Consider the following 18,479-nt stretch of genomic DNA (forward strand, 5'->3'; position numbering starts at 1 on the left):
GATCTCAGCTCACTGCAAGCTCCGCCTCCCGGGTTCACGCCATTCTCCTGTCTTAGCCTCCCGAGTAGCCGGGACTACAGGCGCCGCCACGTCGCCCGGCTAGTTTTTTGTAGTTTTTAGTAGAGACGGGGTTTCACCGTGTTAGCCAGGATGGTCTCGATCTCCTGACCTCGTGATCCGCCCGTCTCGGCCTCCCAAAGTGCTGGGATTACAGGCTTGAGCCACCGCGCCCGGCCTGTCTTTGGTTTTATTACTAAAATTGATGTTGCTGGCCTGGCCCAAATGATCACACCTGGGTTCAGATCTTCACACTGTAGTCACAGGCTCCCTCTTAAAATCTAACTCAAAGAAGAGCATACGTTTTCATTCTTATTAAATAACAATCACCTATGTACATGTGTGTATGTTAGCAGGACAGAGGACAAAATCAGGGAGATTCTCCTGAAAGAATCAGCAGGGCTTTCTCTGGCACATTTATTTTCCAAATTTTCACATGAATTGTTTTCCATTAAGCATAAGGTTGCTTTCCTAACAAGAAAAAATAATAATAATTAAAATTAGCTCCAATTTTTTAGTGACCAGACCCAGATTTTTCCCTTCTGCAAGTGAGTCCTGATTTATGATCCATTCATTTGAACTCTGCCTCTCTCTGTCCATCTGTTCTGCCTCAACAAAAACCCCTTTAATCCTCTGTGTTTGCAGAGCAGTTTCTGAGTAACCCCAGCAGGCCAATCCTTCACGCAAACACACCTACTGTACCCGACTGTCCATCAGCCAACAGGGCTCTTGCTCCTCCTTTAAGGGAGGAAGCAGGAGCCGCACCATCATGAGGTCACTTGGGTTTTTTAGCCACGGTCATTCATTAGCATTTCAGTGTTTTGGGGGAATGAGCCTCGGATCTGCAGCTTGAACAAACACAGATTCCCAGACTCTCCCCTTCTGTTGAGCCACTGCAGAGTGCTGTCAATTGGGACTTCTTGCCCCATGTTGCCTTTTCTTTTGGTGATCAAAAATATGTAGTTTGCCTGGGCACCGTAGCTCCCAATCCTAGCACTTTGGAAGGCTGAGGTGGGTGGATTGTTTGAGCCCAGGAGTTTGAGACCAGCCTGGGCAGCATGGCAAAACCCTGTCTCTATTTTTCAAAAAAGTTAATTAGGCTGGGCGCAGTGGCTCACGCCTGTAATCCCAGCACTTTGGGAGGCTGAGGCAGGTGGATCATGAGGTCAGGAGTTCGAGACCAGCTGGCCAACATAGTGAAACCAAGTCTCTACCAAAAATACAAAAAATTAACTGGGCGTGGTGGCAGGCACCTGTAATCCCAGCTACTTGTGAGGCTGAGGCAGGAGAATCACTTGAACCTGGAAGGTGGAGGAGGTTGCAGTGAGCCAAGATCGTGCCACTGTACTCCAGTGCCACTGTACTCCGGGCGACAGTGCAAGACTCCGTCTCCAAAAAAAAAAAAAAAAAGTTAAATTATAAATATCTATATAGTTTGGGCCTTCATGCTGGGCATGGTATGTGTGTGCGTGTGCGTGTGTGTGCATGTAATGAGAGAAAATACAAAACCAGAATGAAAAGGAGAAAAAGCACCAAGAAGAAAAGAGATTTAATAAAGCAGATACTGTTATTTACATTCCCATATTTACTGGGAGTTTTCCACCAGCCAGGCCCTAGGCTTGGCTGTCAGTATTTGACTAAAACGTCCCTCTCTAAGGAGCTCTCAAGTTGATAGGGAGAAAGAGGAAGAGAAAAGACAGACCAAAGTTAGAAGTGAGGAATCACTGGGCATTCAGTGGTTAGAACTGACTCCCAGAATGAAAAAATTGGTAAGGGTGTAGAAAGGGCTCAAAACACATGATTTCTAACCTCACATAAACCACTGTTCTGAGTATTCTACATTGTTGCAAAAAAGGGGAAGAACAGGATACACAGAAGCAAACTGACAGAAAGGCTCCTATCTTCCTAAGAAAGTAACAGGAGAAAGAAAAAACAGCACAATGATAGCAATTATTACCAATCTCAAAAAAGGGCAGGAACTCTCCCTATAGTTGATCTGGCAGGGAAGAAAATGCCCTGCCAACACGCCACCGGCAGACACACTTCCCAAGCGCTCCTTGGTTTTTTGTCATTGTTCTGTTTTGGTCTCATCTTCCCCAGAGACTCCTAAGATGGAAAAAGGACCAATACACAGGGCTCCCAGCTTGGACGATGCTTCACCATTAATGTCTTAAAATTCTTTGTCAGTTTTTTTTTTTTTAACTCAAGATCTAACCATCTGATCTTAATAATTTTTGAACAAGCCCCCCCCCGCCCACCGCACCATTTTCACTTTTCACTGGGTCCCACAAATTATGTAGCTGGTCCAGAAGGCTAGTAAAAACTCCCAATAATACCTTCTTTATAAAGTGCGCAGGAAAACCTGGCTCTGTCCTAAGAACCGAGGCCACAGAACTCTGAACTTTTCCTGTAACACCCCATCTCCAAAATTGAGGCTCTAAGATTTTTAAATGCATTCGCAGAAATTCTACAAAAGGTAAGAGATTTTTGCAAAAGTTAAGCAGAAAATTCTCTGCCTGCCACATCCTAAATCATTAAAAGTCTTCTAATAAATCTATCCCTTTCAGCTTTCGCCACTTCACCCAAGTCGTCTCTCAATCAGAGTTTATAACGGGGAACAAACTTCCAATTATTAGAGCTGTTTATTTCTGTAGCGATGGACCCCAAGCCTTTCATAAGCAAACCTACTGAGCCCAAACCATGCCTTTCATGGATGACAACTTCAGAATAAGAGCAGTTTGTCTACATTGCAGGGAGAAACCAGATGTTTCCCTTGAGTCGAAACAAGCAAATGACAATTCAGTCAAACTGCAGAACAGCCTACCAAAAAAAATTTTTTTAATAAATTCCAGGGCACTAGTATGTGTGGGCCTATTTTTTGACCCTGAACACCTCCAACTATACTTGTATTTTTCATTGTTCATGCAGGACATTGATTGCTTTTGTAGATCTCTAACAACAATCTCCATGCACTAACCCTGGTTAATGTATTACTCTTTAACTCACACTCTAATCTAACTGTGACAGTGATGAGTTGTAAATTCTGCTTCATGTGTACATTTCCTGGGGTTGACATTAAAACGCCTCTGCAGACCCAGCAGAGTTCAGAGGTTTAAAGTTGAAATTTTCATATTCAAATAGAGTTGTCTGCCTTCCCCAAAGCCAAAGAAAAGACTGTTATTTGAAAACAGGCAAAGAGTTGAAAGGATTATTATAAATAATCACCACCACTTCCTGGTGGCTTTTATTTAAATAGTGGGAACTTAAAAAAAAAAATAAAAAGGCTGCAGTTTAAATGTAACAAGTTTATACCCAACAGTGGCTTTTAAAATATGTAAATGCTCTTGCCGGTTTATGGTGCCCAGAAATGATGAAGCAGACAAACACCCTTACAGGGGGGAAATACCTTTTGGGAATAACAGTGCAATTTGCAAGTTTGAGTTTTTGGTGTTTGTTTTTTTTTTTAATTAAACAATAGATCAGTTCACCAATTACTTGTAATAAAATGAAATTGAGTTCTTTGAAAGGAAAATCTGAACTTTGTGGATCTTAAATAACTTTATATATGAGCTGGGTACAGTGGCTCAGGCCTGTAATCCCAGCACTTTGGGAGGCTGAGGCAAGTGGATCACCTGTGGTCGGGAGTTAGAGACCAGCCTGACTGACGTGCAGAAACATCGTCTCTACTAAAAATACAAAATTAGCCGGGCATGGTGGCGCATGCCTGTAATCCCAGCTACTCGGGAGGCTGAGGCAGGAGAATTGCTTGAACCTGGGAGGCGGAGGTTGCAGTCAGCTGAGATCGCACCATTACACTCTAGCCTGGGCAACAAGAGCGAAACTCCATCTCAAAAAAAAAACACTTTATATCTGCACCAGGCAGTATGAAAAAGTATTCGCCAAAATCTGTTATAAATAAGACTCACTCATAGCTGCTGATGCTCTCTTAGACAAGGGAAATTTGGGAATGGAGTTCTTTGTTAACTGAATTGTCTTTGAGGTCCTTAGTGAAGGATCTTTGCAGCAGTTTTGCTGCAGTAACATTGAAAAGTCTATCAATACAATTCTCTTCTTTAAAAAAAATCGTAATGCATATCTTAATGTTCTCCCATGTCTGGACAGAGTTTATACTTTGAAACATAAGTAGTACTTGTGTTTAGGAATATAGAGTTTCAATTTAGTTAATTATTAGCTAAACAACTCCCCCTTAATTAATGTACCTTTCCTACATTATTATACCTTCTGATTAACCCCAATGACATACAACTCCAAAAAAGAAAAATGTGCATTCTTAGGTCTTGAAATTTAAGTCACATTAATTGCAATCCTAGATAATGGTACATGGGTTTTGTGCTACACTGAAAAAATATATCCTCAAATGGATGTGAGATCCTTGAGGTTACAAGTGATTCTGTAAATGAGAAAGAGTGAGCAGAGGGCATCGCTGAACTATCTAGAAAGAACTGAAAAAGGAAAGATATCAGGTCGATTTTTTATACCACATATGTAGGAGAAAGCTGAAGATATGCAAAAGAGCATAGACCTTTGGCTTATGACTTATGGTCAGCCTGCCCAGATGTCCCCAGCAGGAAAGAAGCATCAGCAATTGTGTTAAGTATGCCTCTGTTTGCACTTCTTTCAAGGCTAATTGTCTGCCTGCTTCATTTAGCCCTTGATCAGAAGTTAGTCTGGGAAAGCATTCCTGGTATGAACACCCATGGAATTCATCTTGTGAAAATGCAAATCCCATTTCCCTCACCACCTGTGATAATCAAGGCAACCTCCCACCCGCATTAAACTTTTGGTTTGGGGAAGGCAAGTACAAAGAGAAATAATTCCTTCACTAATTATTTTTTTCTAATCCAACCCAATTCTCCTGAGTAACAAAACTAAGTTTTGCTGGATCTGCTACATCTCCAAGATCCTCTCCTTTCTGGCTTTATTTCCAGTGCCACTGAATGCTATTAATTTAGGAAGACAGCTCTATAATTAAAACCATAAAAATTCATAAAGGTCTAAGAAATGCTCTTAAGTCTCTGATGTTTAAATGTGAATTTTGGCCGGGCACGGTGGCTCAAGCCTATAATCCCAGCACTTTGGGAGGCCGAGACGGGCGGATCACAAGGTCAGGAGATCGAGACCATCCTGGCTAATACGGTGAAACCCCGTCTCTACTAAAAAATACAAAAAACTAGCCGGGCGACGAGGCGGGCGCCTGTAGTCCCAGCTACTCAGGAGGCTGAGGCAGGAGAATGGCGTAAACCCGAGAGGCGGAGCTTGCAGTGAGCTGAGATCCGGCCACTGCACTCCAACCTGGGCGGCAGAGCAAGACTCCGTCTCAGAAAAATAAAAAATAAAATGTGAATTTTAAGTAGGAGGAAAAGGATGCGTGTTTATCCAAAAGCACTACCCCATGTGGTTTTCACCAGTTTGTCCATCTGACAATGAAGAGGCTAGATTGACATGTTTCTTTGGACTCAGAGATGTGTTTTAAAATGACTCAAATCTTAAAAGCACCTCTGTAACACATGTATTAAGGCTGAACACTATAGCAACTGTTGAGATATTATATGCAAAAGTGCTGAGCTCAGCTTCTGGCACATAGTAGGTACCTTGATTTAAAGGCTAAGGTTTTACATGCAAACAAGCCTGCGTTCACATCCCAGCTCTGCCCTTTGTTAGCTCATCATCCCAGACAGGATGCTTTTCCTCTCTTTTGTTATAGGGGCCTCAGCCATGAACCTAGCAATGAGTGAGAGAAAGAAATTTTTTCCTTCCCTACATCCATACTCATAAAAGCTACCTTCACAGGGCTATCTAGAAGACTACAGACTAGGCTGGGCACGGTGGCTCATGCCTGTAATCCCTACACTTTGGGAAGCCAAGGCAGGAGGATCATTTGAGACCAGCCTGGGCAACTTCATCTCTACAAAGAATTAAAAAGTTAGCCAGGCCGGGCGCGGTGGCTCAAGCCTGTAATCCCAGCACTTTGGGAGGCCGAGGCAGGCGGATCACAAGGTCAGGAGATCGAGACCATCCTGGCTAACATGGTGAAACCCCGTCTCTACTAAAAAATACAAAAAACTAGCCGGGCGAGGTGGCGGGCGCCTGTAGTCCCAGCTACTCGGGAGGCTGAGGCAGGAGAATGGCGTGAACCCGGGAGGCGGAGCTTGCAGTGAGCTGAGATCTGGCCAGTGCACTCCAGCTTGGGTAACAGAGCGAGACTCCGTCTCAAAAAAAAAAAAAGTTAGCCAGGTGTAGTGACCTGCAACTATGGTCCCAGTTACTTGGGAGGCTGAGGTGAGAGAATCACTTAAGCCTGGGCATTAGAGACTGCAGTGAACTGTGACTGTGCCAGTGCACTCCAGCCTGGGTAACAGAGTGAGACCCCATCTCAAAAATAAAGAACAAGAAACTACAGATTAAACCTTATCTAGCACCTCGCTAGCTGATGGCAGGTAGCCTTTCTTCATTTTTTCTCCTGCTTCCTAATTTGAACAGCAGTTTTTCAAACAGCTCAGTGCCACCTTTTTCCTACAGCATGCCTGTACTGTATATGAATTCTTGAAATAAAGAATCAACCCTTCCAGCGCCTCAGGTTATTACTGGCCTGTGTGGTCTTTTCTTCTGTTCTCCCAGGAGGGAGAGGCTCAGGAAACATAGCCTAATTGGGAACAGCAAGCTGGTGTTGGAACCTGCGTTCTGTAGCCTGCCACCCCAGCTGTCACAGGCTGCAGCCTTGCATTCGACTCGATGCTCTTTTTGGAGAACTCTTTACCATGGCATGCTATCTGGGTCCTGGCCTGAGTTCCATGTTCAGGAGGGTCCCGTACTTGCTTTAATGCCCTGCTGTTGCCAACTTGAGATTCTTAATAATTTCCGAATAAGGGTCCTACATGTTCATGTGCATTGGGTCCCACAAATCATGTAGCCAGTCCTGCTCTCTTCCCTCCTCTAAGACTCAAGATGAAGGTCACCTCTTCTGGAAAGACATCACCAGATTCTCTGATGGACTCCACCACCCCTGGCTCATACCTCCATTAATCTACCCACTGACACTTAAGAAACGCCTGCTGCAATACCATCCACACTGGCCTCTCTCCACCATGCCAAGTCCCAAGGCACAATGCTGAGCTCTTCCCATGCAGGAGCTTCACTTACAGCAACCCTCTAAGGTAGGTGCCATTATGTTCCCTGATTTAGATTCATTTACTGAGAACTTAAAGGATCTACCCAGGTGGAAGCAGGACTCCCGAACCCTGGCAGAGCAAGCTTGGAACCACTACTTTCAACTCCTGGGAACGATGCTCAGAACCCAGAATGCAGTGGCCAGAAAGGGGACATTCCTTAAGAGGACCACCACACTCATGCCACTTGTTGTAATTATCTGTTTACAGGCCTGAATACCTCACTGGATTATGACTTCCTGGGACCCCAGGCTCTCATGGTCATCTCTGTGATGCAGAAACCTAGCATAGACTTGGTACATGGTGAAGTCTCGTGTGTGTGTGTGTGTGTGTGTGTGTGTGTGTGTGTGTAGTGTGTATTTTAGAGATGGAGTCTGGCTCTGTCCCCCAGTCTAGAGTACAGCAATGTGATCATGGCTCACTGCAGTGTTCAACTCCTGGCCTCAAGCAATCCTCCTACCCCAGCCTCCTAAAGTGCTGGGATTACAGGCATGAGCCACTGTGCCCAACCAATTATTTCCTAAAATAATGACTAAAAGGTCATTTCCATGTGGATAGCTAATTTGATTATCAAAGTACTTCAAATACATCTTATTAAGCCATGGTAGTTGCATCGAAAATTAATCCAATTGATGTTATTCGAGATATACCTTGACTGGGCACAGTGGCTCACACCTGCAATCCCAGCACTTTGGGAGGGTGAGGCAGGTGGATCACTTGAGCTCAAGAGTTCGAAACCAGCCTGGGCAACATGGCGAAACCCCATCTCTACAATTAAAAAAAAAAAAAAAAAAAAAAAAAAGGATAAACCTTGACTGAAATAAGATGATCTAAAATGTTGAAAACAACTAAAACAAAGCAACAGCAATTAAAAAAAAAAACCTGTCATCCATTTTTTCCTCCCAATAATGAGTTCCTATTAATGGGGATTTTAATTCAGCTGTTTAAAATAAAGTTACTGGCCAGGCATGGTGGCTCACACCTGTAATCCCAGACCTTTGGGAGGCCGAGGTAGGTGGGTCACTTGACCAGCCTGGCCAATATGGCGAAACCTCGTCTCTATTAAAAATACAAAAATTAGCCAGGCATGGTGGCACACACCCGTAATCCCAGCTACTTGGGTGGCTGAGGCAAGGAGAACTGCTTGAATCCAGGAGGTGGAGGTTGCAGTGAGCTGAGATCACGCTATTGCACTCTAGCCTGGGCGGCACAGCAAGACTCCATCTCAATAAATAAACAAACAAATAAATAAAAAATAAATCTAGTTTTGAGGCCACATCCAACAAATACAAATGGAGGGACAGGATACAAAGTAACTGGCTTGAAACCAGCCTGTCCTCTTCGAAATGTCAAAATCATGAAAGACAAAGAAAACCAAGGAACTCTGCCAGGTTAAAGGAGACCAAGGAGAGAGGACAACTAACTATAACTGATGAACCCAGTCTATTCCTGAACTAAGAAAAAAATGCTATCAAAAAACATTTTAGGGACAAATGGCAAAAATTTGAAAAGGATTGTAAATGAATAGCAATATACTGATGTTCAATTTTTTTGATTTTGGTAATTGTACATAACTATGTTATATAAGAGAAACGTCCTTTAAGGAATTAAGCACTTAAGTATTTAGGCACAAAAGGGAATGATGTCTGCAACTTGTCTCCAATGACCCCAGATACACCTATATGTATATGGACATGAGGGGAAAGAAAGTATTAAAAAGCAACTGTGGCCGGGTGCAGTGGCTCACACCTGTAATCCCAACACTTTGGGAGGCTGAAGTGGGCAGACTACCTGAGGTCAGGAGTTCAAGACCAGCCTGGCTAACATGGTGAAACCCTGTCTCTACTAAAAATACAAAAATTAGCAGGGCATGGTGGTCCACACGTGTAATCCCAGCTACTCAGGAGGCTGAGGCAGGAGAATCACTTCAACCCGGGAAGCAGAGGTTGCAGTGAGCCGAGATGGCACCACTGCACTCCAGCCTGCGTGAGGAGGTTTAGAGGGAAGAAAAAACGCAACTGTGCATCCTGGGCAACATGGAAAGCCCATCCCTACAAGTAAAAAATAGAAATTTAGAAGGGCGTGGTAGTGTGCACCTGCAGTCCCAACTACTTAGAGGCTGAAGTGAGAAGACTGCTTGAACCTGGAAGGCGGAGGTTGCAGTGAGTCCAAATCCCACTACTGCACTCCAGCCTGGGTGACACAGTGAGAACCTGTCTCTAAATAAATAAATAAACAACGTGGTGAAATTGTTTGGACGAACGGAGGTAAGATGGCACACTTCCGGGTTCTTCATCACCAACTTTTCCAGCGCGCGCGAAAATGCAGCCGGAGCCCGGGAAGGTGCAGACCAACCGGGCATACGCCAGGTGACGTCAATCCGAAGAGACCAAAATTTACCTGGTCGCACCTGCAGAACGCCCCCCGCCACACGCCCGTGCCCCGCCTATTGCCCTCCCACTCCTAGAAAAGCCGCTCCCGGCCAGCGCCCCGCGCGGACTTCCCAGCCCCCAGTCGGGACTGTATCAGGAACTCCGTCCGAGAGCTCCATAGGGCGACTCTCTTGGCCTCCTTTGCCGGAGGCCGACAGACCTCTCCCCCCACACCTTAGGTGACCAAAAATAAATTTGCAGTTTTGCTCCTACCCTTGCCTACTCGCTGGTTCTTTTGTGCCCGCTCTGGTGGTCTTAGAAAAAACAAATCAGAAATGTCACATTTCATGAATCTGGGTTAAGGGCATACTGGAATTCTCCATACAATTCTTGCAAATTTTTTGCTAGTTAGGAATTATTGCGAAAACAAATTTTAAAATTTAACTATAATGATACAAGTACTGCTATTACTATTCATCACAAAAGGATGTAGCAAGTAGGTAAATACCATGGCCTATAGTCTAGTGATCAAGGCATTCTGACTCCTGGACATTTTCATCCCGCAAAATACTGTTGAAAAGTGCATTTTAAGGTTTCATGTGAGGCTGGGCGTGGTGGCTCATGCCTGTAATCCCAGTACTTTGGGAGGCTGAGGTAGGTGGATCACCTGAGGTCAGGAGTTCGAGACCAGCCTGGCCAACATGGTGAAACCCCGTCTCTACTAAAAATCCAAAAAAATTAGCCGGGTGCAGTGGCAGGTGCCTGTAATCCCAGCTACTGAGGAGGCTGAGGCAGGAGAATCGCTTAAAGCCGGGAGGCGGAGGTTGCAGTGAGCCAATATCGTGCCACTGCACTCCAGCTTAGGCAACAAGAGCGAAACTCCGTCTTAAAAAAAAAAAAGAAGACTTCATGTGATAGAAAGAAAACAGTCCATCATGAATATACATATACATACTTATTTCACTTTGCTTTGGAACTTACTAAGTGAAGATGGTTAAGTTTTGCTCAAGGAAATATTATGAAGGAATTTGACAGGAAAGTCAAAAAAGGCTTCTTTTTCTCCCTCTTCCCTGCAATCTCCCAGCTTAGGTTTGCTACCCTGGCCCTCCCCCCAAAGCGTATCAAATAAATAAACTCGCCTCGATCACTTTCCAAGCTGACAGTTTCTTCAGTGTTTTGTTGGGCTTTCACAACAAATTGCAGCGCCAGGGTCTGGGTTAATATTCAGAACTGTGCTCTGTTTTCCCTATAGTGGCATTGGCATGACAATGGACACCACGGGCCACAAAGGGAGACCCACAAAGGAAGACAAGGTTTTAATGCTAGAGCCATCTGCCAATTCTCCTTAGGACCTTTTCAAGAGCTGAGTGAAGTTAAAGCAAGGGCTGGGAAGGCGTGTGCAGCAGAGGGCAGAAAAATCATTCACGGGAAAAGCAATTGCAATATGAAAAGAACCAAAGGAGGGTCGAATCCTGGATGGATGAATGAATGGAATCCGAAGGCCCCTTCTCTTGAGCTCTAAAGAGATCCACCGCACTCTCTCCGATGGGGCTTTTGTTGGTTGCCAAGCGTTTTAAATGTTATAGTAAGAATATGTTATTAAGGGAGGATTTAATATACACGAACCACACACACAAAAAGCCCTTGAGAAGGGTCTTCTGACTACTCACGCGGAAAGCCCAAGCCACCTGCCTCTGCAAAAATTACACTGATTCTTCTTCTTTTGGTAGCAACATGTTCTAAATACAGTAGTTTAGCATGAATAAAGCATTTCTTTACCAACTCGAAATTCCCCCTTCTCCCAGAGACCTGCACATTTTTAAGACCACCAACCGTGACAGTGTATTCAAATACACTAGAACAAAATATTTTCATACCCTTGGGAAATGTAATTAAAATTTGCATTTTTTTTAGCCCACAACATACACCTCTGACATTTTTCCCAAAAGGAAAACTCTACTGAAAATCCCGAAGAAACCGTGGATTGACTGCTTCCTTGCAAACATAAAGCAGTCAACAGCAGTTCAGACCCTGGCTCAGGTGCTAAGTCCCTTGGCATCTAACCATCTTATCTCTTTCCAAATTCTCAATTTCCTGAAGGCAACGCATAGCCTTTATTCCCCTCCACCTCTTTAAACAGCATTAATCCTTGAATGGGATCAGTAATCTTACGGGACAATCGAATAGACATTCCTTAGCCAGATTAGTAAACTTGAGGTAACATTCTCTCATTTCTGAATGCAACCTTACAGTAAATCTATTGTAATTAGAAACAGAAGTCAACACTGGCTGGGTTGTTCTGTGGCTCTTCCACCGTGTAAGTGAGTTTTTAAGTTCCAGCATTTAAAATGCACATACCTTGCAAGAGGGGGTCGATGATGAAAGGATTTTCATATCCCTGGGAAATGTTATTAAAATTTCAATTTCAATTTTTTTTTTTTTTTTGAGATGGAGTTTCCCTCTTGTCACCCAGGCTGGAGTGCAATGGCGTGATCTTGGCTCACTGCAACCTCCGCCTCCCAGGTTCAAGTGATTCTCCTGCCTCAGCCTCTGGAGTAGCTGGGATTATAGATGAATGCCACCATGTCCGGCTAATTTTTGCATGTGTAGTAGAGACAGGGTTTCCACCCTGTTGGCCAAGTTAGTCTTGAACTCCTGACCTCAGGTGATCCACCCGCCTCAGCCTTCCAAAGTGCGGGATTACAGGCGTGAGCCACTGTACTGGGCAAAATTTCAATTTTTTGTTTTGAGCCCAAAACATATAACTCTGACATAAAAAACTGGTCATTTATTTTTGGATCAGACTCCATACTCTCCAGCCCTCAATTTCCAGGATTTACAAAATGCCTTCAAAGAAATCTTCATGGATGCAGTATTTACCTAAATGTGTTGCCTTTGTAAAAACTAAAGTAGCAACAGTTTGATGTTAAAGTAATCACTGCAGAAAGAGTATCTTTGAAAACAGTTTGCAGACTCCCATGTGAACAGTAGGGGCGCCCTCCTTCAGCCAGGAAGCAGAAAGGGAAAGGGATTAGCCAGCCGGGATGACCCTGCACAGAATGTAATTCCAGGTTGATGACACACAAGTTATTTGACAAGACCAACACCAAGAGGCCTGTGGACGCCGCCGGGGCCTGGTGGGATCCTGTCAACCTGTCATCCAGGGCAGATGGAGGCCTCCCTGGTGCTGGAGTAACCAAGTGACTGTTCCGCCACGTGGCATTCCCACACCCGCGGCCCGGGCCTTGAACTCTTCTCCCCTGACTGTCAGCAGCCTGTGATTGAGCTGCAACCCCGTGGCCCAGGAGCCAGAAGGCTGACCTCGTGCTGTGAGCCGGCTGTAGACCTGGGAGTTGACTTCCTTGTCCCGCACGTAGCATCGGATCTCCTCCACCGCCTCACGGATGACAGTGACGGCCAGGACGAAGCCCTGCAGAGAGAGACGACAGTAAGCCTTGCTACAAGCGGTGAGAACTGCTGCAGCCAACCGTCCCCTCCTGGTGCCAGGGGCAGAAAAGGCGAGAGGCCACTTGGGAGGGCAGGGGGGCAGGACCTGTGAGTTATTCCAAATGTACATGCCGCTGCAAGCCCCCCTCACTGAATCTGTCTTAGGGAACATGCACTCCCACACACACCCTGGAGAAACACTACCTTAGAGAAACACTCGCTGCCACACACGCACAAGGACGTCCATATTCACCACCTCAGGGTGAGGGTGACACACACAGGAACACTCAAACTGTCCCTCCACAAGCAAGCGATGGTGACCATTAACACTGTCTCTCACCCACCATGTGCTGGGCACTATTGTAAGTGCACTTCATCCTCACAACAACCCTGAGATATGCTCCTGTAACTGAGCTCCCCATGCAGATGAGGAAACTGAGGCACAGAGAGGCTGAGTAATCTTGCCCAAAGAGATAAAGCTGCTAAGTGATAAATGGGAACTGAAACGTAGGAAATCTTAATCTTTACTGCCACTGTATCTAGAGAAACTTAGGTGGATGGAGCCCTTAGGAGGGACCACCAGGCAACAGTTAAAAAGAATAAGATACATCCATTGCATTCACAGAGCCCAGGAGAAAAAAACAGTCTTTCAGGACATACACTGCAACCCCATCCATATAAACAGGAACAAAGATTTTACACACTTAAATGTTTTCCAATTTCCTTAACTACAGGTTAGATTTCTCTGCCGGGAAGGAGACTAGGATCAAGATAGGGAGGGACTGAAAGGAGCTTCAGTCGATCTCTAATGTTTGAAGTTTTTTGTTTTGTTTGTTGGAGTCTCGCTCTCTCACTAGGCTGGAGTGCAGTGGCTCCATCTCGGCTCACAGCATCCTCCGCCTCCCGGGTTCAAGTGATTCTCCTGCCTCAGCCTCTCGAGTAGCTGGGACTACAAGCGCACACCACCACACCCAGCTAATTTTTGTATTTTTAGTAGACACGGAGTTTCACCATATTAGCCAGGATGGTCTCGATCTCTTGACCTTGTGATCCGCCCACCTCGGCCTCCCAAAGTGCTCGGATTACAGGGTTTTTTTGTTTGTTTATTTTGAGATAGGGTCTCGCTCTGTCACCCAGGCTGGAGTGCAGTAGTATGACCCTGGCTCACTGCAATCTCCACCTCCCGGGCTCAAGAGATCCTCCTGCCTCAGCCTCCGGAGTAGCTGGGACCACAGGCGTGTGCCACCATGCCTGGCTTATTTTTGTATTTTTGGTAGAGAGCGCACACCACCACACCCAGCTAATTTTTGTATTTTTAGTAGACACGGAGTTTCACCATATTAGCCAGGATGGTCTCGATCTCTTGACCTTGTGATCCGCCCACCTCGGCCTCCCAAAGTGCTCGGATTACAGGGTTTTTTTGTTTGTTTATTTTGAGATAGGGTCTCGCTCTGTCACCCAGGCTGGAGTGCAGTAGTATGACCCTGGCTCACTGCAATCTCCACCTCCCGGGCTCAAGAGATCCTCCTGCCTCAGCCTCCGGAGTAGCTGGGACCACAGGCGTGTGCCACCATGCCTGGCTTATTTTTGTATTTTTGGTAGAGATGGTTTGTTGTTGTTGTTACAGAGTCTCACTCTGTTGCCCAGGATGGAGCGCAGTGGTGCCATTTCGGCTCACTGCAACCTCTGCCTACCGGGCTCAAGCAATTCTCTTGCCTCAGTCTCCCCAGTAGCTGGTATTACAGGTACCCACCACCATGCCTGGCTAATTTTTGTATTTTTACTAGAGACAGGGTTTCACCATGTTGGCCAGGCTGGTCTCCCGACCTCAGGTGATCCACCTGCCTCGGTCTCCCAAAGTGCTGGGATTACAGGTGTGAGCCACTATGCCCAGCAGAGATGGGTTTTTGCCATGTTGCCCAGGCTGATCTTGAATTCCTGAGGTCACACAATTCACCCACCTCAGTCCCCCAAAATGCTGGGATTACAGGCATTGGCCACCGTACCCAGCTGTTTTAAGTTTTTATAAGGAAACTATACTAAAGCATTAATTGCGTAAGTAGAAACTAATAAAAATTTAAAACTTCCATAACCTTCCCCGGAGTTGGGAACCCCAACTCATAAAATCTGGTTGGATGGAGGGAGTCACCCATAGCAGAATCCACTTCCAATCTAGATTTATTTCCTCTTGTAATCGATAAAGCCAAAATCAGTCATTCATTTTACTTATGTGCTTACAGTCATTCATTTTCTTGTCACTCCTCCCCCATCCCTTTTAAAGCTTGCCCTGACAGTTATTTTTTAAATACAGTCAGCATAACCACCCAAGGGTTAGCAGTTGTGGTTCTTGGAGAATTTCACTTTCATACTGTTTACGCTGTGAAATATATTAACTTCGATTCAAAGGACTTTAAATCTCTTATGTAAATCTATCCAGAGATGTGCTGCTTTGTGAAACTCCTCCCAACACCCATACATCTTTACAATCAAAGGATTACTCCTGTTTCCAATCAGATGTAAAGTACACACTGCAGCCAAAAGAAACTGGTACATTTCAGAATCAAAGCATAACCAGACCACATAGTGAGTGAGAGAAAACCTGTTCTACGAGGAACACAGACCCGGCGTGCAGAGCGGCCCCCTTCACCATGCTGCTATTTGGTTGTTCTGTGCCAAAACCCAAGTTTTTGTTGTTGTTTGTTTTTTCGAATGTTCTAGTTTCTATTTCTCTCTGCGTGGGCCTGGCTAAATCCCACTGATGTTCATGGAAAGTGTGTGCTCATACAAGGACAGGAGCCGCTCACTAACCTCCCTGCTGCAAATAAACACCACCTCCTAAACTATCATGTCTCCCCCCACACATACACACACAGTTCTCAGTAATCCTAGGGGCCACGCCATGCCTTAGATTAGAAATTGCTTCACAAAGAGATGCATATTTAGTCCAGGAATAAATTCCAACCATCCAATTTAGGAGGTCCTTAATATCCATTCACAGATATTTAGAAAGAAGCTTTAGTGGGTGGGGGAAGGGGGACGGTTGAAGGAGACAGCTGTCTGAGCTGGTGAAGAATCACAGGCAGTGACAACTCACAGACAAGCAACTCTGAAAGTGCGAGCCTCTTTTGTAAAGTTGTACATCAAAAATAAATTTACTCAAGCAAAGCTAATCTATGGGAGACAGAAATCAGAAAAGCAGTTGCCTGGGGTAGTGGGGGCAGGTGGGGTGGCACTGGGGAACTTCCTGGGGAGATGGAAATGTTCCATATCTTGATTGAGGTGGTATTTATGTGGGGGCTGACAAATGTCAAAACTCAATGAATTGAAAACTGAAGATCTGTGTATTTTACGGCATATAGATTATATCTCAATAACAAAAACACCCTACATTTATTTGGTCATCATATAATGTTATAGATTATTTCTGCTCTCCTGAGTTACTTCTCCCCTAACATATTAGTACAAGAAAAAAATTTTTGACCAGGCACAGTGGCTCACGCCTGTAATCCCAGCACTTTGGGAGGCCGAGGCGGGTAGATCACAAGGTCAGAAGATCAAGACCATCCTGGCTAACGTGGTGAAACCCTGTCTCTACTAAAAATACAAAAAATTAGCCAGGCATGGTGGCTCATGCTGTGGTCCCAGCTACTCGGGAGGTTGAGGCAGGAGGACTGACTGAGCCCAGGAGGCGGAGGTTGCAGTGAGCCGAACTCGAGCCACAGAACTCCAGCATGGGCGACAGAATGAGACCCTGTCTTAGGGGAAAAAAAATTAAAAAGCTAAAACTTAATCAAACAATGAAAGACACATCATTAGTGGCAGAATTTAAAAATTAAAATGAGAATGTTTCCTGAGAATTGTATACAGCCACATGAAGCATTTTACTTGCAGTAATTCATTTAAACTTCCCAACAAACCAAAGCAGTAGAAAGGATGGTTCCTTTTTACAGATGACAAAACTGAGGCTCAGAAAAGTAGGCTTGATTCAAATTACATGACTTCACAGAGTGCAATTAAGAACTAAACACGGTCAGCCATGGTGGCTACACCTGTAATCCCAGCACTTTGGGAGGCCGAGGTGGGTGGATCACCTGAGGTCAGGAGTTCAAGATCAGCCTGGCCAACGTGGTGAAACCCCGTCTCTATTAAAATACAAAATTAGCCAGGTGTGGTGAGCACCTGTAATCCCAGCTCCTCACAAGGCTGAGGCAGGAGAATCGCTTGAACCTAAAAGGAGGAAGTTACAGTGAGCTGAGATCTCGCCACTGCACTCCAGCCTGGGCGACAGAGCAAGACTGTCTCAAAAAAAAAAAAAAAAAAAGAGCTAAACCCAACCACTTGGCTCCGCAGCCCTCATTCAGAACCACTGGACTTAAGAGCTGGGTTTGAAATGAGGCAACTTTCGGAGTGGTTAGAAGACATTTCAAAATGTGTTCTAGCCAGAACTGAAAATTCACTCTACATAAAAATCTATTAAGGAAATCAGCTATGTTCACCTAGAAGTAGATGCCAATTTGTTTTTCACCCCAAACCCTTTCTTCTGTAGTTCTTAGAAAGAGAGGCAGAAATACAAGACGAATATCCCCCAACTTAGCCATCACAGGAAAAGCTGACTACAAAAGGGCCTACAATGTGGAGACCAACTGCCAAAACCTAGAATCAAGTTATTAACCTGCCTGGCTTCTATCTTAAGCTACAGTCAAAGGGAAAACAGGCCAGTCAATTAGGAGACAGCAGAGGTGGGAGTAGGGGCAGAGAAGGCCTCAGTGGAAATTTTTTTTTTTTTTTTTTTGAAACAGAGTCTCGTCGCCCAGGCTGCAGTGCAGTGGCGCAATCTCTGCTCACTGCAAGCTCCGCCTCCCGGGTTTACACCATTCTCCTGCCTCACCCTCTCGAGCAGCTGGGACTACAGGCTGCTGCCACCATGCCCGGCTAATTTTTTTTTGTATTTTCAGTAGAGATGGGGTTTTATCATGTTAGCCAGGATGGTCTCAATCTCCTGACCTCCTGATCCGCCCGCCTCAGCCTCCCAAAGTGCTGGGATTACAGGTGTGAGCCACCGCACCCAGCCGGAAATAAATTTTTAAAAAATAATAACTGCCGGGTGTGGTGGTTCATTCCCTTAATCCCAGCACTTTGGGAGGCTGAGGCAGGCAGATCACGAGGTCAGGAGTTCAAGATCAGCCTGGTAAACATGGTGAAACCCCGTATCCACTAAAAATAAAGAACTTAGCCGGGCATGGTGGCACATGCCTGTAATCCCAGCTACTTGGGGAGCTGAGGCAGGAGAATCACTTGAACCCGGGAGGTGGAGGCTGCAGTGAGCCAAGATCACGCCATTGCGAGAAAGAAAGAAAGAGAGGGCCGGGCGCGGTGGCTCAAGCCTGTAATCCCAGCACTTTGGGAGGCCGAGGCG

At 45.3% G+C, this 18,479-nt stretch overlaps 1 protein-coding gene across 3 annotated transcripts in view; it reads right to left on the reverse strand.

Moving 5' to 3' along the window:
- ATP9A (ATPase phospholipid transporting 9A) overlaps positions 1-18,479 on the reverse strand; it is a 181,178-nt gene that overhangs the window by 115,051 nt on the left and 47,648 nt on the right. For all 3 annotated transcript variants that reach the window (XR_001888369.1, XM_017888155.1, XM_017888156.1), the window contains exon 4: positions 12,938-13,046. Coding sequence is in view for 2 of the 3 variants with exons in the window: in XM_017888155.1 (XP_017743644.1) it covers positions 12,938-13,046 (109 nt within the window). In the remaining variant the exon portion in view is untranslated. The remainder of the gene's footprint in view (positions 1-12,937; positions 13,047-18,479) is intronic.

Source organism: Rhinopithecus bieti, unplaced genomic scaffold (assembly GCF_001698545.2).
Source record: "Rhinopithecus bieti isolate Rb0 unplaced genomic scaffold, ASM169854v2 scaffold_15834, whole genome shotgun sequence".
NCBI classification, from domain to species: Eukaryota; Metazoa; Chordata; class Mammalia; order Primates; family Cercopithecidae; genus Rhinopithecus; species Rhinopithecus bieti.